This window comes from Sprattus sprattus, assembly GCF_963457725.1.
Source record: "Sprattus sprattus genome assembly, chromosome: 18".
Taxonomy (NCBI): Eukaryota; Metazoa; Chordata; class Actinopteri; order Clupeiformes; family Clupeidae; genus Sprattus; species Sprattus sprattus.
This window is the reverse complement of record NC_137916.1, coordinates 11,157,361-11,180,002: the sequence shown is the minus strand read 5'-3', so window position 1 is coordinate 11,180,002 and position 22,642 is coordinate 11,157,361. Positions and strand designations below refer to the sequence as shown.

At 42.9% G+C, this 22,642-nt stretch overlaps 1 protein-coding gene across 15 annotated transcripts in view; it reads right to left on the bottom strand.

Annotated features, from left to right (window-relative positions):
- Nucleotides 1–22,353, bottom strand: part of nfixb (nuclear factor I/Xb) — a gene marked incomplete at its 5' end in the record, with an annotated part of 128,944 nt that extends 106,591 nt beyond the window's left edge. For 2 of the 15 annotated variants that reach the window (XM_080856473.1, XM_080856472.1), the window contains 2 exons: nucleotides 15,685–15,768; nucleotides 21,643–22,352. In XM_080856473.1, the coding sequence (XP_080712599.1) occupies nucleotides 15,685–15,768; nucleotides 21,643–21,645 (87 nt within the window). Of the gene's footprint in view, nucleotides 1–10,287; nucleotides 10,434–15,684; nucleotides 15,769–21,642 lie in introns of those variants that run through there. The other 13 variants (XM_080856465.1, XM_080856474.1, XM_080856477.1 and 10 more) reach the window with 11 other exon arrangements.
- Between the last annotated feature and the right edge of the window lie 289 nt (nucleotides 22,354–22,642).

The following is a 22,642-nucleotide window of genomic DNA, read 5'->3' as shown; positions in this document are numbered from 1 at the left end:
TTATTCTTCAAAAGTCCCAAGCCTGCTTTACAGGATTTAGATCAAAAGTGAGAGGTTTCCCGTCTCTCTCTCTCTTTTGCTCTGTTTTTCCCTCTCCTTCTCTCTTTTGCACTTACACAGGAACACACACAAACAAGCTTTTTAAAAGCGTGCTACCAAGACAGGGCTACATTGTTCCTCTGAAATGGGTCACATGATAAAGCATTTTAAAATGAGGTACAGTAAAACCAAAGCCAACGAGACATCACCCTAAGCTCCCTAAGTGGGCTGATCCACAGTCAGTAGCTCTGTGGTCTGAAACCTGGACAAACAGGAAAACAAAGGAACCAGCACAGTGCCAACTATTTCTTGTCATTCAAAGCATCATAACAGAGGGATCTGTCCGAAGGCACCCTCTAAGTACTGTCCCATTCTGGAGGCATTTAAGGGTAAGACAGGGAATAAAAGAAAATGAGTGGTTGTCTTCACAAATAATGTCTGTTAAGGGCATGTAATGACACCATAATGTACCAGCTGAAACCAAAGTCTGATTAATTAAACTGTGCGGTGCCCTTGTCAAAGTTCACAGTTTCAAACTTCAGAATGCCCCTGGGTGCAGTTACAGTCGCAGTTGCATGGCTGCAAAACTGTCAGTGTGCTTGCAACATAGAGAAAAGAGAGAGAGAGAGAGAGAACCACCCTGCTCTGCAACTAGATTCACTAAGTATGGCCTACAGCCTGAGGCCTCCAGCCACAGCTAGCAAGCAGAAGCTCACAAGAATCTCGGCACACACACACACACACACACACACACTTACACACACACACTCCCTCCCTCTGTTTGCTCACAGCTGCCGGCCCCAGGCCGAGGGTTCATGTGAGGTAAAGATATGTTATATTATGCAACGGTGTATAGATTTTCCAGCATTGGCCCAGTGCCAACTTCCTGCTCAGAGAAGGCGGAGGAGAAGGGAGGGAGAGAACAAGAGACAGAAAGAGAGAGAAGAGAGAGAGAGAGAGAGAGAGAGAGCCACGGCTGCTTTGTTTCCCTCCCAGCAACAGACATTCCTGGTCGGACAGGGCGGATGGAAACCCCCCTTCTCTGCGCGGCAGGACAGACACACGGACAGACCACACGGCACAAGACACACTATACATGCTGTTGTTCGCGGTCCCCGCTGCAGCTCTTAGCGTCTGACTCCTAGTTGTTTTCGTGACCTTACCTCTCTCCGCTCGCTTCGTTCCCCTCAACACCCAGTCTGGAGAGAGAGAGGGCCAGAGTTGAGAGGGGGCTATAATAAGGGCACGGATTGTTTTTGTTTACAAGCGCGACCTCCGCGAAGGGAGTAAAGTCTGACCACGCACCCCGACACGACCCCCCACTCCCCAACCTCACACTCCCACACATGCGGAGCGTGGTCCATACAGTCGCTGCTGAAAGCTCTGGAACAGACATTCTAAAACCATGTGTGAGCAAAATCTCACCTTTCTTTATGTCTTAGGTTAATTCTTTTTGTTGGCGCTGAACTATCTTATCAGAGATCAAACTTTATGACCATGACATCAGCGCCTTCTAGCAAAGACTTTTGCCTGAGTTTATTTAGGCTTGGCTGTTTTCTAACTTTGTGAACAAGTGTTGTTAACACTTATAAATGAATGGAGTTTGTCTACTAAGAGCACTCATTATACTATTATTAACACTGACAATAACAAATAGTTGACATAGCACAGTTGGAAATATTGTGGTTGGGGCTTTCCCAAATGGAGATCAGTCATATTACAGGGCCACTACTGACCTGACCAGTTTTGGGGCCTGCCATGGATTTTGGTGTATGGAGCCTTGGGGAAGCATAGTCTTTAGCTTCCGTCTGCTAATGTAGGGAATTATCTCTTCAACCAGGTGCACGGTAAAACATGCTAATGAAATTCACTCTGTCGGTTGTGAGCATGTTCTGGGTGTGAGTGTGTGTGCGAGTGTGTTTGTGTGTGCGTGTGTGTGATGCACAGCCATATGGGTTAAGAGTCAGTTGAGGATTTGGCACACGTGGCACGCTGGCACAGTCTCACCCCCACTCAAACTAACACACTCACACACACTCTCGCTCTCACACCCACACTCACTCAGTCACTCCGGTTTAGTAGAGCTAGGCGTGATTTCCACACTCACCACCAGATTGACACGGATGAGTCAAGAATGCACACCTGCGTCTCGTGTGCTTGAGTATGTGCAGGTGTGGAAGGAGTGTGTCTGTGTGTGTGTGTGTATGTGTGTGTGCGTTTGTGTGTATGCGTGCGTCAGTCTGTGTCTATGCATGTAAAAATCCATTATGCATTATGTTGCAGTGTGCAGGGGTGTGTATGCTTGAGATAATAGACGCTTTCTGAAGAGTCTGAACCAGAAACGAGCCTGTTTTCTTATCCATAAGCCAAGACAAAATATCCAACCTTTACCAAAGCCATTATGACTTTAGGAGCAACATAATCAAGCCTTTAATCTACCAAACCTGAGCCTTGGAAGAACTGATTTCTGCACAGCAGATTAGACCAGCGAGACACGGGATACTAAAGAGACCTGAAAATGGGACTGGTAAAACTGTTTAATTAAACATTATACCAAGACACACAAGGCCTGTCTTTTACAACCAACGCATAGCAGCCATCCAAAATATGAAGCTCTGCAAAGAGATGTCATATCCTAACTAAATTACAGGTCGAACTTTACAAAATCTCAGGATTTTTTGACCAGTTTGTCTCTCCTACTAGCCAGCAATGACCACTGTCCAGACAAACAGAATGGGCATTAGTTGTACACGCCAGAAAATCGTTTGGAAGGGAACACTAGGTTAGGAAACCAGGAAAAGCCAGCGCCTCCACAACAAAGCTGGAACGGCTTGTGTGAATGAGGTACAATCTGCCCAGTAACAGAAAGGTACCATGGCTGAAATATCCCTTTTGTGTCTGTGTGTGTCTGAGTGTTTTGAACGTATCTGTCTTTTTGTTGAAGTGCTCCTCAAACACCCTCAGACCATAAAAGAGAACAAAGAAAAGGACGTTGCATCAAAACACATGCTACCTCACGATAGGCTTTGCGCGCACACAGGCCTGAAGAGCCATCTAAAGTGCCCTCCGTTATTTACATGGCTAGCCAATCAGGTTGAACGAACATGTCGCCATGGCGCGGGTCCCCAGCCCTGCCCTCTTTCCAAAGAGCGTCGCAGCGGGAGAATTTTCCAGCTTTTTTTTTCTCGTAATAAGAAAGGGCATAACTTCATTTTCTCCTCAGGGGCTGTGATTTGATCAGTCCCAATCATTTCCCTCTCCACCAAGTCACCCCCGGAAGAAAAAAAACAACACTGTATACAAATATGTTTGACTGCTTACGTATATGCAAGCACAATTATGTAATTTGCACGACAACTAGAGTGTGTGTTCCATAACCATGGCAACAGCAAAACATATCAGCGACCACAGAACCACGTTGAGGCTACAGGCACTGTCAGGGTTCTGCCAAGGCATAATCCATGCCAGGGGAGACATGAGCGAAGGAAAAAGGGAGGAGGTTACACACACACACACACACACACACACATACGATCTCTCTCTCTCACACACACACACACACACACACACTCAAACTCTTTTTTGCTCTTGCTCTCTATTTTCTGCATACACAAGCCTACTTAAACACACACTTGCGTGCACACACTCACCACACACTCTCTCTGTCTTTATTTCCCGCATACACACACCCATGCTCACCAACCCACACACGCAGATACATGCCGCACGCACACACACACGCCGTACGCACACAGACACACACACAGACACACACACACACACTCACAAACACACATGCTGGATATCCTCCTATTCTTCTTGGCTGGAGACTCCCATGGCAATAGGAATCCATTCTCCACGGAGACTGGGACAGCTGCGCAGATTGTGAATGAGACGCAGTTGGTTTTTCTGCTTACAGCCCCAGATAAAAACTACATGGTATTTAATTTTAAGCTACAGTCCTCTTTGCCAAGACGCATCCAATTCAGCCCTCCACCACCTAATATACCCACAGTCAGACAAAAGGCCCCCAAAGCTCTCATTGTGAGTTGGCCTTTTTATTCTCCTCTCAATGACGTGCAGAGAATGCACACCTATAATAACCTGGTGTGTTTTTGTGTTTTCACCCTCCTCCCTCTCTAAGCACATCAATATGAAGCTTTTCAGAATGAGGAAACACATTCACCCCATATTTAATCAGAGAAAGGTGCACAGTCACTTCCGTCATGTGGCCAAGAGGACTTGGTTGACAACTTAGTAAAGCTCTGTCTCTTGGAGTGATTCTTTGTTTTTTGCTTTTGAGAGGAGTTTTCGTTTGTCAAGACCAGCCACAGACCCCCCCCCCCCCCCCCGCCCCACCACCACACACATGAACACACACACACAAACACACACACTTCTGTAGCCTGGCTCTTTGGGCGCCAAAGGTGCTGGTAAGCGGCCTGGTGGCAATGAATAAGTAAAGGGAACACAACGTCCTCGCTGCTCGGCAGGGCTGGCACCAGGTCCGTACCCGCATCCCCAGCTCTGGTACGGCTGAGAAAGAGGGAGAGAGAGAGAGACCGCCACTGGACACCAGAGAAGGACAACGGAGGGATTGGGTTTCAACACCCCGCTTCCAAATTCAGAGCAACTCGGGCCGGCGTGGACCAGGAATCCATGTGTCTCCGGTGTGTATGTCAGGCCTGGTTGGCAGCTTAGTCCAACTTTAGGATGGTCTGGGCAAACCACAATAAGGGCCTCCTCTGGGCCATACACATCCAAGCACAAACAGCCTCAGTACTCCCTCTGCCCTGGCACTCCCTCACAAGGAATTCAATACAGCAATTTCAGAAATTCAATAAAAGCAAATTATGTTGTTGATTTTTGAAGCTTAATGCAAACTACGTCCTAAACGTAACTCTAAGCCTCATGATAAAATTGTAAATATCACATACTGTGGACACAAAATAATTCTCTTCTTTTTTGGGTCTGCTAAAAAAATCAGGCCAGTGTAATTGCCATTCCAGGCAAAAAATTGAGATCCCAGAACATTGGCTAATCCAGTGATAACAACTAATCGGCATTAAGACATTGGACCACTGATTTTCGGTGTGTGGTTGTGACTAGAAGGGCACTGTGTGTGCGTGTGTGTGTGTGTGTGTGTGTGTGTGTGTGTGTGTGCATGCGTGTGTGTCTTTAATTCGAAAAAATCCAACATTTCTGTTTATTCAGACTGCGGTTCCATCAGATTTTAATCCCCTGAACAGCTGTTCCAACTCATTTTCCAGGCCTGGGTAGAGAGACACGGGGAGGGCTGGTGAGGAGAGATTGGGAGGCTGCTGCACAAATGTGCCTTAATGCCATTTTCAGAGGGAGAGGGGTTAAGACCAGTGAGCGGCTGACCTCGGCTGAAAATAATAAAATCACCACAAGGATAATGCTTTTATGTGCCTTAGCCTGCCCTGGCTTCTTTGCCGTTATGATTCTAATCAGTGAGTTTGACAATAGAGTGTAATGATACTTTTAAAGGATGAAAAATGCAGACAAAAAGCGCTGGCAAAGCAAGATTAGATATTCTATATCTTTACGCAATTACCTCTGATTGGGACTGATACGCATTATAGCGTTCGTCGGAGACATTGGTAATTTCATTCCAGCAAGCATGTGATAACAAAACAAAAAAAATATCACGGACTATGCTACAGCATTATTTAAACAGATAACGAACAAAATTCGAACCAATTCCAACCGACTTTAAAAGCATACTTGACATTGTGGTCAACCGAAATATTCGACTTTGCATGAGGCCTAATTTAGGCCACTAGCGTAGGTAGCCTACTCTCCGAATGTAGGCCTGTGCTTTTGATTGCCCACGAAAACACCTTTCTCCATGTCACGAAAACCAAATCATTAATCGGATACACAAGTGTGTTTCATTGTCTATTAATTAGTGTCTAGCTCACGTTACTTTTTAAGTTCTGAGGCCTGCTGGTAACAGTTTTGCCCATCGTGATTTGTAAAATTGTTCGACCACAAACTGTTCATTTAATTGCCCTTAAACGCTGTATAGATCATGATGATATAGAGTGCGGAATGACAGGCCGTATTTCTGTCTCAGGGTCCTGTCATTCGAGCTGGTGAGTAAGTAGGCTACTACTACACTGATATACTGACAAGCAACGCATAATTTGCCCAGTATTAACACATACACTTGGCTAATGACTGAAATAACTTCTTTCAAGGAGAGCTTTGGCAAATGCTTCCCGCCACTCTAAAGTGAAGTGTGTTGTCCAGCTGATTCCTCTGCAGCATCTGGGAAGATGCAACCAGGCGTTACAAAGGGCACATTATGCGCATTAAGCACAATGCATTAAAACCCCTCCGAATTCGTAATATAGAAAACAACAGAAAATGTTAAGGCTACATTAAACTGTAGAAGTTATGAATTAAACAGTGTATTGCAATACTTACACAAGGCTGCGTTTTCATCTAAACGCACAATTTCTCGCCTGGGAAGTCCAAATGTTTTAAAAATTATGAATATTTAATGCAGACAACTGTGGACCTATGTTAGTCAGTGTTGTCTACAATGTTTATAATGCACTTACTACGTAAGTTTACAAAATGGAAGTTTTGGCTCCTCTTAGTTTGTATCCATTACCACGCATTCCCCGCAGTCCGCGCACGGCTCACATACCCTAACAAAAACCTTTTATCATAGTTAATAATGTATTCGATTGTTTACACATGATCACGTCTTTAATTTTGCTTTTAAATATTAACTGCAATTAAATCAACAAAAATGTAGCCAAAGTCATAATTCCTAGCGTGCAACAGGGAATGCAGGAATCTTGCGCAGATGAGACCCATAAGTCCCATCTGCGAACTCTGGCCCTCTGTAAGCCGAACGTAAAGTAGGCTATGGATGGTTAAGACAGCAACATGTTTAAGGGCAACTTCAAACTGCTGACGTGCAGTCAAATGTATATGACACCATGTTTCTGCATATGTGCGCCACGTGCGCATTCTGATGGCCTCTGTTGTCAATTAATTTTAATTAACGGAAAAAATCTCGCGCTGAACTCGAGCTTCATTGTTTAAGCATTCAGACTGCTGTACAGCCACTTTTTGAAAATAATCTCTGCATTTATTAATTCCAGAAACCTCGTAGATAGCCTATATAGATTTTATATTGTACTGAGAAAACCTCAGCCCCATAAAACGCAGAGGGTAAAGGGGGAGACGGGTGCGGTGTGGGTGGGTGGTTGGGGGTTGAGAAGAAAACTTAAAATGCCTGCACAGCAATTTTCTCAACATCTTTTACAAAAAATCTAGGCTGAGGCCAAAGGAGGCTGGAGGCTGTTATATTATAATATTGTGTGTTTGCTTTTCCAGTTGCATTTCACTCACGGATTTTTGTTTTATCTGGAACAGGAACATGTAAGGTTCAGTGCAACCTAAAGAGAGAAATATGTGGATTTGAGGAACTGGAGATAAATCTACTCAAATCTGCTTACAGCTTAACTTCCAGCACACCACTTCCCCGCCTGTCGAACATAACACTTGATTATTCTCAAAGATTATTCAGTGTATATCCTTGTATATAGATAAGTATTCAGATTTTAAAAACAAAGGTGATACCCTAACATACTAGGTAGCATTAGAAAAACAAACCTTGGCAGGGTATATGGTAATGTTAATGAAATATTGTGTTGATACAACTTTGCCGTCCATATAAACCACAACAAATAGTTTAATCATTTACTCTTAATTTGTGTTGCTCCTGTCAATCAAAGAATAGAGTCGAAAAAGATTTGAGTAGTTCAACTGTTTTAAATGGAAAACAGACCACATCTTGCAACTGAAAGAAAACACACACACTCACTTCTCTTTCACTATTCCTGTCTCTCTCTCTCTCTCGCTCTCTCACTGCTTCTGGTAACAGGCGGCAAGGGTATGGAAGTAAAATAGTTTGAATAAAACCATTGTAAAATCAGGAATGAATTACAAATAGGGAAGGCCCTGCCAGCCCAGTGTCCATCCTTGCCCAAGGATAAATAAGTTTACCATATCAGAACGAAAGCCTGACGCTACCAGTTTGAGAACACATTTTGAACATGAGAATTCTCTATGGGTCCACCCCAGTGCCTTTAGCAACTACATCCGATTGTCTTTAAGTAGAAAGTCAAGTTATCCATACACTCTACAGCCAGGACAAATAACATGTAGAAATGAAAAGCCTGCGAGGGGCTGAGGTATGACATACATGTATCAAAGGGCATAGAGAATCACATGACAATTCCAAATAGAACATATGAAAGCACAAAGACATTCACATTCATCTCAGCCAGGTGTAGAATGCATGGGGTTGAATTATCATGTGGATCTCAGGTGCATGCATAATTCTTCCGCTACAGCTAGCAATTAATCAGAAAGTTCTAGATCTGTGCAATAGCTCAATCTTTCAGTGACAGCACATAGCTTACGCTTTGAACCACTAAATATTGTGGAAAACTTTAAGGTCTGTTGTCTTAAAGCTTTAGTTCAAACAAAGTTAACTGACACAACTTGGAAAGTCAATGTAACTTTTCACTTTCAAGTGGTAAGTTAAGTTATTATGAAATGGTACTTTAAAGGCAATTTACAGAGTGATAACAGTAATATAACTGTAAATGGTCAGTATTGCATTGATGAATAAACAGTGCAATGATGCAATGATAAAAATCACATAGTGAAGTGATTGTGAAATCCATGCGGCTAACCCCACATGCATTAAAACTCCTCTCAAAACTTATCTTATGGTAGTCATGAGTGCAGAAAGGGACATATACCATGATATTATTACTATTTGTATTTATTCTGCTTTTATTTTGGCCTTCCGAGAAGCTTGGCTAACTACACTTCCAAATGTTAAATAAAAAAATCTCTCAGTATTACGGCAAATGTTTCCTCAGTTTTTAAAATATTTGTATGAATAAAAACAAATAGAGAAGCTAAGAAGTTACTAAACTAAAGCAAAGACTTTCAGGATATTATCTCTTAAAGGAGAACATATTCTAATCTTTTCCATAGGAACAGGATTACCAACCTTCTTATAATACTAATAGATTGTGATGACAGTTTTAATTATGTGGGAATAAAACTCAGAATATATACCACATCTTTCATTACATACTTTGGTTTGCAAAACATCTTGTCCCTCATGCCGCTCCTGATGAAGTTAAAGTTTCGCTGTAGGCCCGACTATTCTGCCGACCATGACTTCTCAGTAAACAGCAGTTACATTTAGGTCTTAAACGTAGGCTTTTGCGCTATACAAAAGTAAGCAATTATATTTAACGTCAGTAGATATTAGGATATTAAACTGAGACATGAGATATTTGTCAAATCTACATAACTCAGAGTATGCCAAGCAGTTATTCATCTTACAAATCAGATTTGGTTATCTGTAATGACTAAAAGTTGATGCAAATAAGTGGTAGGCTATAGACAATTATAATCGACTACACGATCTCTCTTTTAGGGGTGACAAAACACTGAAGTCATTGAAACTTAAAGAACATCACAACACAAACATGTTGTAATTTACTTCAATCCTACTTTGATTTCATAAATGAGAGATCAGGACTAGCTCTTAAAATGCACTTGGTTCTATTCAATAATTGTAACCACATTGCTGTTTTGCGGGTAAAGCGGACCAAGAGAACGGCAGATATGTCGTGCGACCGCAACGGCGACCTTTGATGTCTCCAAAAAATATTTCGGCTATCGGGTACAGCCCGGTGTGCAACTGCACTGCCGAGGGACTAGCGGTTATACACCGAACCCAAAGACCTCTGATTTAACTTTTGGGTTTCAACAACCAGGTTTCTTCATAGGCAACAGCTCTGATAATCTCACAGGTAAAAAAAAAAAAAAAAAACAGACAAGTAAAACGTTCAATCCTATGTTACTCTTCAGTCCAAAGTCTGCTATCTTCACGCTTCTCCTCCTCCTCTTCTCCCTCCTTTTATATTAAATAGATTCGAGAGAAGCGCCATTTTCTCCTCAAACCATGTGCAATGAAACGCATAAGAAAGTCAGCTGGAAAATGCCATCTGAGACAGAAAAGCAGCAGTGGCGTCAGGTTAACTTGTATCAGAAAGGAGCACGGACTTAAAAATAAGACCAAATGCAATAATTAAACAGTCACAAATGGACAGCGCTCCTAGCAAACCCACAACTTCGACGGAAACCCCGAGCAAATCAAATAATCGTGTCGTTTACCTGTGTCAAGCAGTACGGGGAGTACATGGTTATTTTTAGAATTTAGAATTGGAGAGCTTATTTAAGTTGGATGGAAGTTCGCTGTAGTGCTGCATTGCAATCACTCGCCGTCCAGTTTCGCTCACTCCATGCTACTGCTAACCCCGCCTAGGAGGCTGAAAGTGAAAGCTTACACAAACTTTTGGGGGGGAAAAAAGTTTCTCTCCCTCCCTCTTTCGCCGACTCGCGCTTTCCCTCTCCCTCTCCCTCTCCCTCGCGGGCGGCGTAGAGAAAGAAACTATTGAATAAACAGCAACAATTCGTTATCAACTCATCTACGGTATTTACTGATTTTTTTGAAGTGGTGAGTCGAGTCTTACTCAAGTATTCAAGAGTTAGCCTCTTTTCATGAAAGGCACCACTGCAGATAAAGATGCGCGTAGTTTATTGAACTCGATATTATGATTGCAGTGAGATGGTTTACAGAACCGCCGCTCTACCACCGGTATAAATTCACTGTTAACGACATAGTTTAAAACTCTTCCGTGATTAACGCTGCAGCCCGCATTGCCTACTGTTACGATGTGTTGCACAGTAATCTACAGGAACGTTGGTCACTAATGAAATATTCTCTATAGCCTACCAAGACACTCAGCAATCCAATCTTAAGAGCAGCCAACAGAAATCTCTGTTTAGGCAGATATCCTACAAACTGTATTAATTATAATTCCTAAAGTTAAGGAAATCCTTAAAAGTCCTAGGCTACAAAACAAATAATCAACTCGTACTTTTCTCTTTTGCAACAGTAGCTAGCAAAACCAAACATATTTATTTGGGTGGGCTTGTGGGATATAAGGTGTGCAAGACACATTTCTGGCTCAAGATCTAAGATCTCGTTGAAACATTATTCAGAGTGATTGCCTAGCGTACAATCAGTTTTGTACATTGTATCGTTAGCAGACTGCTGGTTTTGTTTACTGTTGCTTAGCAACATACGATAGTTTCAAGAAATAAGGTAGCGGAGGCGAACTGCAACATTATTTCTTAATGTAATGTTCCAGTGATTCCCTCAATAACATTACAGCACATCTGTTGCTTAAAATCAGTATCAAACCTGGAGTTGTGGTGACTGCAATGGTCTAACTCACTGAACATCTGCAGCACTGAACATGCAACTACATCACATAGAATGTCTAAAAGCATGGGTAACCATACAATCATAAGACAGCAACCTGCCCCAAACCTAGAAGGCTCTTATCTGACAGCCGTTGTCTGTTCCTCTTTCTCGATGCATGGACTCTTAACACCTGTCCAGACTCGGAGAGCTTTCTTTTGACATGTTTACATATCTGATAAAAATATGTAGCTAGCTAGCTTGCCGTGATGTGTCACGAACCGCTAATTGAATACCAGAAAGGCAGCGCCTGAGCCAACGCCACCCGCCATTTGAACTTTGAACTTTGTGACAGTAAGTCTCTCCGTTTATTTTTCCCTGTTAATGTCAATGTGAGAAATAATAATACAAAATATCAAGATTTTTTTCAATTTGCAGCTAATACATTTTTTTTTAATAATAATGCTTGGTGTAGAGGCGTTTCTAGGGAATATGGAGGCCCAAAGAAGAAGTCTGAGCATGGGCCTCCTGACCCCCACCAGTTATAGATCTACAAAAGGTAACTGTTGAAGCGAACCTTTTATTTTTAAGAGTACAGAATAAATATGAATATATATAATTATGTATCAATTGTAATAATTGAAGTGGACACCTTATACAGATAAATGAAAGAAGATATGTTGGAAGGCAAGTCACTGCCATCTTCATATTGGCATACATTGATCCTAACTTCTTTAGTAGGCCTATCTGTGGGGACATGTATGTTTCCTTTTTAGGATGCATTATGAAAGTTATGCACATCTCCTTCAGAGGAAAGAGGATAGTTGTATTTGGTCTGCTAGGTATGATTTTATTTCTATTGGTTTGGAGGGAACCATGCCAGCACAGTTCATATCCACCAACAGGCCTCTTTTAAAGATGTTTATTATGGAAATTCTTAATCCACAGCCTTTGCTACATCCTAGGTTATCCTCAAGTTTTGTACACTGTCAGATATGAACATCCATTTTACATACATACATTTAACATATCATACACAATATCTGCCATTTACAAATTAAAAACATGTTATTATTTAGAACAGCTGACAAGGCAGGAAATAAGCGTACCAACCAGAATGTAAATGCAAACTCCTTACAAAACACCTAGCCATCAAAAAAAGCCTACATTTGCTATTACTGGCTAACTACTTTTGTTAGAATTGACGATTCATATATCTGCAGGGACTAATTAAACCATTGCCATACCTAACAGATTCTAACAAACCACTGTTTATTTTTTTTCTTCCCCTCCTATCGCCTTTGCTTGCGTTTTCAAATAGTATGACAGGCAGTTGCATTTCATGGTGTTGCTGTGCTTTAGTTCAATTACGAAGCTCCTAGCAAGCTAATGGTATGGGGACCCCGTTAGGGGTTTCTGGACATGTCTCCTACACAAAATCATAGATTTCAAGGGGGTTCTCATCTAATTGTCGTTGCTGTGAACTAATGTAATCAGCTGTCCTCAGGGACCCCCATCTAGCTTGGGCGGTTGCGACACCCCTGGCTGGTTGTTGCCAGCTTTAGATTTAAACGGCACATCCAGACACACCCGTGGCTATGCTAGTGTTCTGCAGTCACGCAAGGGCTCAGTGGGAAAGCAGCCGCTGCAGTAAGTTCACTTACAAAAGGTAGATCGTAAATTTAGTTTTGTCCTTTCAAAGTTAAAACTTCACAATTATGTAACCCTGTGCTCCAGTAAGCTGTGCCAACATGCAAATATAGTGCATTTTAGTTGTCAGGGCTGACATATTTGAATATAGGTGAAGATTCGCTGGAACTGGGTGAAGAGAAAACAGTTTGCACAATTGCACAACTTCTGCAATCTGTGCTGGTGCAACGACATATTACATTCTCGCCATTCCCACAAAACAAATGCAACAGAGTTGCAACACACAGAGAGGGAGAGTCACCACATACACACACACCACAGCAACAATAACTTCAATGGTCGCCCGAGTGTGTAGCACTCACTACTGCAAAACTCATGGAGAATCCACAGCCAGCTCTGGGGATACCCAAATTCTCTGGAAGTCAAAGTAAGTTCTCTGGAAAGTGTGTGCACCAGATGACATGTTTCTCACAAGGACGGCAACTGAACAAACCTGCAGACGCACACTCGATAAACACTGCTATGTGCATTTCGAGAGCTGCAATCTGTTTTGCGTGTGTGTGTGCAGGTGTGCTTGTGCTCAACAGACTATATTTACAGTACATGCAAGAAGTATCTGTGTGTCTGTTTGTCTCTCGGCGTGTATGTATTAAGGGAGGGTGAAACAAATGCCAAGACGTCTTTGGAACATGACTTGGGGTGGAGAGCCATGGCGGGTGGGGTGAAGTCACTGTGCAGAAGTGGGGCTGAAATTTGGATCTGCCATCCAGCCCTGTGGATTTATGGGGCCTACTGCTCGTGCATTTCCACCGCAGGCCGCTGCAGGAGAAACAAAGAGATCTCTGCGCTGTGTGGCCAATTACTGCGTACGGCCCACGAGCCAAAAAACGACCGAGAAAGAGAGAGAAAGAACGAGAGACAGCGAGAGAGAGAGAGAGAGAGAAAGGGGAAGAAAGGAGGGAGTGAGAGGCCATGTGGTAAAGGGGTAAACACAGACCACATCACCAACCACCATACTTTCCTCTCACCACATGGAGTAGTTCACGGTCACTGACAGTCCCGACTTCCACTAAATATGACTCAGAAACGACACCTCATAATGGTTATTTTTAACTCATGATTAACTGTTTGACAATAACAACAATCAACTCAAAATATCATCAGAACACACGTGAAATGCAGAAGTCATCAAAGGGTCAGCAGTTTGGTCACAGGCCAGTGTCCTAAAAGTGCTCACTGGGCCAGGCTTTGAGGGGATGACGTGTAGCGTTGAGGGCACGGAGACAGCCCGCTGTTATCTAAAACACTTCAGTCCAATCTCTTCTGAATCTTTCAGCACCTTGTTTAGTGCCTAGTGTAAAATTCAAACCCACTGAGGGACCAAATTCTAGTCCATTTTTTATAGCTAGCTGCACAGTTCTCTTGCACGGAGCTCAACTGTGTTGTTCACCTGGCACGTATCGACACAGTACAGGGACTAGTGAATGCTTTTTTCATCTTAAATAAACCATGATGATTTAGTGTGTGTATCAAATGAGGCTTTCCGAAGAAAAAAACACACACTCCCCGAGCCGCTGTACAGAAGAAAACAAAAATGCTGTCCTCGCTCAGACATTGGCTCAGAGTAGCAGCGGCGGGGGCTCACGGACTTTGAAGGACCGTGGCCAAAGACCACTAGCAGCGGCAGCACACTCAAAGTGACGTGTGAACGCCACACATCACAAAATGGATGCTACGGTTGGACTTGCGCTACGGGCAGGTGTCGCCTGACCTCGGTATGTCAATGAGCCTCTGCGTTATGCCGGGGCGTGCCAGTCAGCTACCCACTCCTCTGCGTGCTCTTGAACCCACTGCCCCTTGCTATCCAATATGGCCATTTTTACGTACCTCCCCCTTTGCCTGTCCACCAACCACAACACCCAATCCGCACATCCCCCCCCCCCCACCACCACCACCCCTCATTACAGCTCGTTCCTGGACCCCGGGACACTCGATACACTGGAGCAACCCAGATTTCCCCCTGAAAAACTTGGCAAAAGCCTTTTGCGCTGGAGACAAAGAGTAGAAAAGCGGCTCCCACCTCATTAACAATCACATTTTCAGTCATGCACAGACTCCCAGCTCCATCCCGTTCTTCTCATTTTATTACCATTTTATTTCACTCCCATAGCTGTAAATCCAATGTGCACGCTGGGTGGAATTTTAAAAGCTATGCGAGTTGTGTGTGTGTATGTATGTGTGTGAGTGTGTGCAAGTACGGTGCGTGTGTGTGTGAGTGTTTGTGAGCGTGTGTGTGTCTGTGTCTGAGAGAGAGTGTTTTTCAAGCTGTGTTGTATTTCTTAGTTTTTTTACTTCACTTCTTTTTTCATTTTATACAAGTGTGCACGCTGCACATTATCGTTATAATTCTGGTTCCCACGAGACAATGGCGCTTCGGCGAAGTCGTAAGGCCTCTTTTCTGAAAGTGTGTGTGGAAATAATGATTGTAATGGGTTGCAGCTGAGGAAAGGGAGCTGTGAATGACATTATGATTGTGGTGCAATTACGCAGAGCATGAAAGTGGACTATCAGTCAAAAGAATTACTGATGACTAACATAACATGTTTAATAATAATATGTGTAATAATAATAATAATAATAATAATAATGCATACCCTGTAGGAATCAGACACTACAAAGCATTCAGGCATCCCAGGACCTCTGGAAGGGTCTTCGTTCACCAGAAAGGTTTCGGTCGCCTGAAACATTCAGATATTCAGACATTCAGATAGGCATTCATTCTATCTGTATCATTTCTGCATCATCACAGGCAATCTGTACATTTTCACCTTCCCACAACAGATTTAATCATACAGTACCACTTCACTTTATTATTCTCAGTATTACTGCTGTGTTTTTTTACACTGATCATTTTATCAGAAACATTAACAAAACACAATATATATAAGAATATATAATAGTGCAAAAAAGGCAGAAATGCTTCAGTAATATTTACACTGCTAAAACCGTGTATTCTAAATGAATAAATAAAACAAATACATCTGTAACACAGATTCAATTCTGTAACACGGCTCTTAAGAGAGACTGCAGAATGGCCCCAGAATGAAGATCTCACTCTTGACTTGAATTCAGATCGGATCTCACAGGGAAAAAAAAAAATCAACCACACGAGAAGTGTGAACACCACCCCCGGAGCTGCACCCTGTCCACACCTCCAGTCCTCTCTCTCTCCCTCTCTCTGTCCCTCTCTTTCTCTATCTCTCTCTCTCCCTCTCTTTCTGTCCCTCTCTCTATCTCTCTTTCTCTCTCTCTCGATCTGTCTCCTGTTTTGCTGTGACTTTATTCAGCGTGGACCAGTCACACAACTAGTCCTTCTCAGGTCAGTGCAGCCAAGGTATTTTTCTAAGTGTCGTCTCCATTCAGCCCAGTTCATTTGTATGCTGCGGCAGGCTGCAGCCAGGCCTTCAGCACTGAATGACCAACCAGTCTGGCCAGCCCCGATAACAGCCAAGAGTGCAGACCCCCAGAAACACTCAGGACTTTTTTCCTCCTCTGCCAACAGCCCCACTCCTCCTTGGAACTGAGAGAAATTATAATGTTGCTGCTCCAATGGCTGACAGGGCCTCTATATGGGTCTCTGTGTGTGTATATTTACTGTATGGAGGAGAGCTGAGAGAACAATTCTTGTCTTTTCACTGCTACTTGCACACAAACACAAAATCATAAAAATACTTGCTTTTGCTAGACCAAACACACACAGATCCACACACACACTTACACACAGATCCACATGCACACATACAACACTATAATAAGTACCAGACATTGGCTTACAAAGTTGTGGCTAAATCACAAGCTATTCATATCTCCTGCAATGAGAGGTTAGCACTGCAGCCTCTGTCTTACCCTCGCATTGCTAGGAGGCTGCGCGGGTTGTCACAACCTATTGTCTCTGTGCTGTGCTGTGCTGTGCTGGACGTACATGAATCCAAATCATGTCTGGGGGAGTGTGTGTGTGTGTGTGGTGGATGTGGGGGGGGGGGAAGAGATATATGATATGCATTAACATATCAACCGTGTTCGACAACCCAGAGCAGGACAGAAAGGCAGGCAAGAGTTGGCTCTCCTCCCTCTGAGCATTTGTTCAACTCTCCACACAACTTCAAAAGAGGCGCAGGCTCCCTTTGGTCAATCCCTGGGTACTTCTCCATGGGTTGAACAGGCTGGGCAACCAAATGGTACTCATGTAGCCTTTGCATCCTCCCAACCAAATAAAGAAGGAGAGAGAAGAGACTGACAGCATGCTACACTCCCTAACAGACTATCCCTTTCCGCTCCCCACCAGGACTAGAGAATAGGTGAGCGTGTGTGTGTGTGTGTGTGTGTTGTGTTTGTAACAGAAGGAGGCGGACACAGAGTGTCACAGGCTCTGGGTTCACTCTTCACCAAAAAAAAGAGAAAGACCAAGTGCCCCCCTGCACAGAGCGTAGGAGCCCATTTGGAGCTACGGCGAGAGGACCAATGGCAGGTCGGACAGACGGACGGCCAGATGAACGAGGGGCAAACAAAAAAGAGATCACGGGATGGAATCTTCCGCTCTCCCTTCCGCCTGGATCGGCTTCACAGTGCAGAGAGAGGGCCATCGTTTGTGCAAGTGTGTGTGTGTGTGTGTGTGTGTGTGTGTGTGTGTGTGTGTTTGTGTGTGTGTGTGTGTGTGTGTGTGTGTGTGTGTGTGTAAGTGTGTGTGTTTTGCACTGATTGTTTGATGTAGCTCCCAGCAGTGCTAGCCCCCTTTTTCCCGCCCTCTGTTGGTTTTTTATGGAGCATGGTATCAATTATATATGCCACCCTTTTCTATATATATGCAACATATGCCCAATCCATATGGGCAGCCTTTAGCAAAAATGGTCACCAGGCCTCCCTTAATTAACACTTAAGAAGTGAACAAAAAGAATAAACATCTGAAGTCAACTCTCTGGTTCATCTAACCTAAATGAAATATATATACATAAATAATGCTTCCAATATTGTAGCCATCTGTGGTAAATGTGTTACTGTGAAATATCTATTAAGGTCATTCACATTTCAATTCTGAGATTTCTGTTCTTCACATGTCTGAACAACACTAAATCTACTGTATGACAAAGATGGGTCTTTTACAAAGATTGCTTTTCTTGAATCTCAAATTCTTGAAGCTTTCCCCTCCCCTCTCTTGCTCACAAATGCAAAGTCTATCCACATCAAACTATACATGTGGGATGGGAGATGCTCCAGTTGGCTCCAGTTCATGGCACAAGATAAATCAGTGCACATATACTCACACAAGTATACGCATAAACACACTCAAAAAATACACCATGCTTCCTCCACCTTCCTCAATCAGTCTTTCTGACCAAACAACAAGTCATAGGAAGAACCACCAGCTTCATTACTATTGTAAGAGTAAGGATGGTGATATCCATCCACTTCAATCTCTCTCCCTCCCTCTTTCTCTCTGTCTCTCTCCCTCTCTTTCTCTCTCCCTCTCTCTCTCTCTCCCTTACACACACACAAACAAACATTTTAGTCCTGACATGGTGCTCATCAGCTTCATTAGGCCTGACGCTGTTTCATCTCTGCTGCAAGGACACTTGGATGGAGTAGCTGAAAATCCACCAGTGGCTACAGTCTCTGCACACCCATTAACAAGCTAACAAACCTAGGTAATATGGCAGCCACATCAAAGATGAGTGCTTGAGTGTGTGTGTGTGTGTATGTGTGAGGGTGGGGGGTGTGACAATGTTTGTAAAAAATGCGATGCAAAAATAATGAAAAAAATAAATACAAATAAAAAAGGCAGAAATGTGTGCTTTGTGAGCGACTGCCAAAGCCACTTTGGGGAGTATTACTGGGAAAATGAGATATTTTATACCTGCTTCTCAAGAGAAAGAGGAGAGAGTGTGCTTGTATAGGGGGAGGGAGGCCTATAATGACTGTGAAAGACAGAAGGGCTATGATTAGGATTGCAGATTGCATATAGCTCTTTGGCTACAATTTAAAAGTACAATTTTCTCCTATAATCTTCCCCTAACATACGCAGCAGAGCCCTTGGCTCTTGGCAATTCACTTGGCTTTCTACTTTATGAAAAACAATGTCAAAACTCTGTCACTCAGAACATCCTTACAGTTTGCAAACTTACAGTTTGCATATATGTGAGGCTTTACAGACATATTCTTGTAAGTGAATTAATTCTTCGGCCAGAGGCAGAGTGATTGGGGCTTTCAGAGGTGATATAGGCTGAAGTGTTGGTCTGGCTAGAACATTCTTATAAATGACAAGGAATAGAGAGAAGGGGGAGGGAGAGAGGACAGCACATCAACATCCAAAATTAAATGGATTCAAATGACTCAATGGTGCTCTGGCAGGCAGCCTGGTCTGTAGGTTGTGCTGCTCCTTATTAAGTACAGTCAAATAAGGCCCAGACAGACCTAACTTCACTAAGTCAAATAAGGCCCAGACAGACCTAACTTTACTAAGTCAAATAAGGCCCAGACAGACCTAGCTTCACTAAGTCAAATAAGGCCCAGACAGACCTAACTTTACTAAGTCAAATAAGGCCCAGACAGACCTAACTTCACTAAGTCAAATAAGGCCCAGACAGACCTAACTTCACTAAGTCAAATAAGGCCCAGACAGACCTAGCTTCACTAAGTCAAATAAGGCCCAGACAGACCTAACTTCACTAAGTCAAATAAGGCCCAGACAGACCTAACTTCACTCAGGGCAGTCATCTGAGTTCATCTGGTAGCTCTGTGCTGAATATTATCGACTTATAGGTATGAAAAAGCAAACGATGCAAAAACACAAATTTAAATGTAAACTTTGAATTTAAACTTAAATTTGGTTAAGTGTCTATTTAAATGCTAATTGCATACTGCACATCTTCAGTGAGTAGATCAAGAAATGTGCAAAAATGTGGACAAAAAAGAGATCTTCAAGTATTAACGTACAGATGCCATCCTGAGACATGTTAATTACTTGAATCTTTCAAGAACCAACTGATAAACTAAATCATTGTTTACACATGCAGGCTGTGAGGCCCATCCAATGCAGCAGCTCTACATGGTGAAGAGACTGAGGTTTCCTCTTGTCTTGCTTTTATGGGAAAATTATATTTCATCTCGCATCCTTTCACCCCAAAAACAAATACACGTCTCAAGGTCCCTCATCAAGAGGGATACACCAGAGATCTGTGCAGAATGTGTTTTTTTTTTTCATCTCTCTCTTACTATTGGCCTCTTTGGACAGAAGCCATTTAATTGTGCAAGTAAACAAATCATTATCTGCATCTATGTGCTGATATACTCCCACATCTGGGAAGCATTTGGCCCCTCAAGGTTACTTTTCCTTACTTGCTCAGATGAAATCTTTGAAACTAGCACATTCCACCCTACTTAAAGGAATCCACTGTGCCACATTAGGAATGCTATGATTTCAAAGACAAGACCTAATAAAATGAATTAATCGCAATTACTCATGGGTCAGTATCTCCTTAGTATTATAATCAAGATTCTTGTAAAAAATAATTTTATTGATTAAAATAATCAATAAACGAGCTGATTATACTTTAGAAGAAGGATATGCTTTTATTAGTTGCTGTTCAGATGTGGCTATTTAATAACAAAATATTAAATACACCAGGCCAGGGAGATAGACTTCTCAAGACTATAGGTCATAATAAACAATATGTCTTGCGCAATGACTTGCGCCACTGATATCCCACGAGCTGACTTGTTACTGTCAGAAACTACAAACTTAATAAAACAGATTTACTATATAGTTAGACCCGTGCTCACGTTAAAGGTTTAAAGGTTCGACACTCGCAAGAATAATCGGTGTCATTTTAATCATATTTTATGATGCTTGTTTCCTCTGATAATGAACAGGTGGGAGGTGAGTGACAAGCTCGTGGTGGCACAAATGAGTTTAGATGGCACAAGAGGTGCACGTGCGACAGATCTATACATTGATATAAGATGACTGATGAGGGCCTGGGTAACTTCAGTCAAGCTTATATCTACCTTATAGGCTACTGATGTCTATAACCTATGTTGCGAAAGAGGTTTTGGTGTAAAATATAGTCTCTATATTCGAAAGTTTACTTACATTCAAGAGACTTATGAAATATTTGCAAATTACCCCACTCTTGTTTGACTTATGCGTAGCGAAAACCATGGTGCTCAGAGACAAGGGGCATCCACAAAGTGAGTGCTTTCAGTTTATATCCAGTGGGAATATTTACATTTTTCCTAATGTGCAACGTCAAATGTGTTCTTAATTATCAAAGTTTGGAAGGTTAGTCACCAGCGTAATGTGGTTTGCTTTCAAAGTGGAGGCTTGTCATCAGCGTCTGGAAACAAGTATATAACGGTAATGTAGCCTAACGTTAGTTAATTACATAGACATTTACACACCCACTCTTTATCACACCCGTGGTGACATTTTAAGTATTCATTATAGGTATTTAAAGCTGCCTAAACAAATTTGCAACTACTTGCTGTGCAAAAGAAAATTAGAATGAAGGGCTTTGCGAAACACAATAGAACAAATTCTTGATTTACATAGCACGTACCATTGTAGAGCGGGGAATTTTGCCAACCGCCTCAAAGACCCATTTTCCTTTTTTTACGAAAAAGTTCTGCAGCAAAAAAAAAACTGTGGCCGAGGGAACACAAACGGCTTGGTTTCTTCGGTGATACCGGAAGCAGAAGGACCAATGCGGGACGACCCGTAGCCGAGCTAACGATATTTTTTAATTGTGGTCTATATTATTCCCCGGAATGAGAGACGCTGTTGATTTATCCTGGTTGATTGTTTGCTAGAAGGCTTCATTCGTATTTGGTGGTTAATAATCCGAAGGGGTTCGACAAAAGACTGATTTCAGAGCTTTTGTGTCCGTGCTGTTGCAGTAAGTGTGACAGTGAGCGATCCCTCCGTCCACCGAATCCCAGGCGAGGTAAGTCCGCGCTCGGTGTCAGCGTTTCGTCAGCGGCACCAGTCACAAGAGTTGAAGTCTAGCCACGCGCAACAGAGAAACAGTGAGAAGTTGCTGCTCACGCGCTTTGAAATCAGCTGTTGCAACTGAGGGATTCCAGGGAACTTCAAGCGTGTGCGTGCGCAGTCTCCATCCTCTGCTCCAGGGACGCAAATGATGGTCGCTTGCTTTGGTTGTATCACTGATCTGGCTCTACAGTCGGATTTAACGGGAGAGAAATGGCTGAATGGAGTACTGGTGTACTTTCAGGTTATGGATATAGACAAAATCGGAGAAGGGGTGCGTTTGCAAAAAGCACTTGCTGGTATATGAAGCGGAGGACATTCATACACAAACAATGTCTACCGGCGATGCAGACTCTAAATGTAATCAGCGGAGTAATGGTTGTTTTCTGAGGTGCTTTGCCAAAAAGCGAAAACCCGAACGTGTTGTGATGGCCCAAAGGGCGATGCGTCGCTGCCGGGGATGGCGGCCGGAGATGCAGCGAGTCTGGTGAATTATTAATAACCGAGAACAGGTTCACAGTCTGTCGTGTTCACTGAGAACCAGGACGGCAGCTGGGGGTTTAAGGGAATTA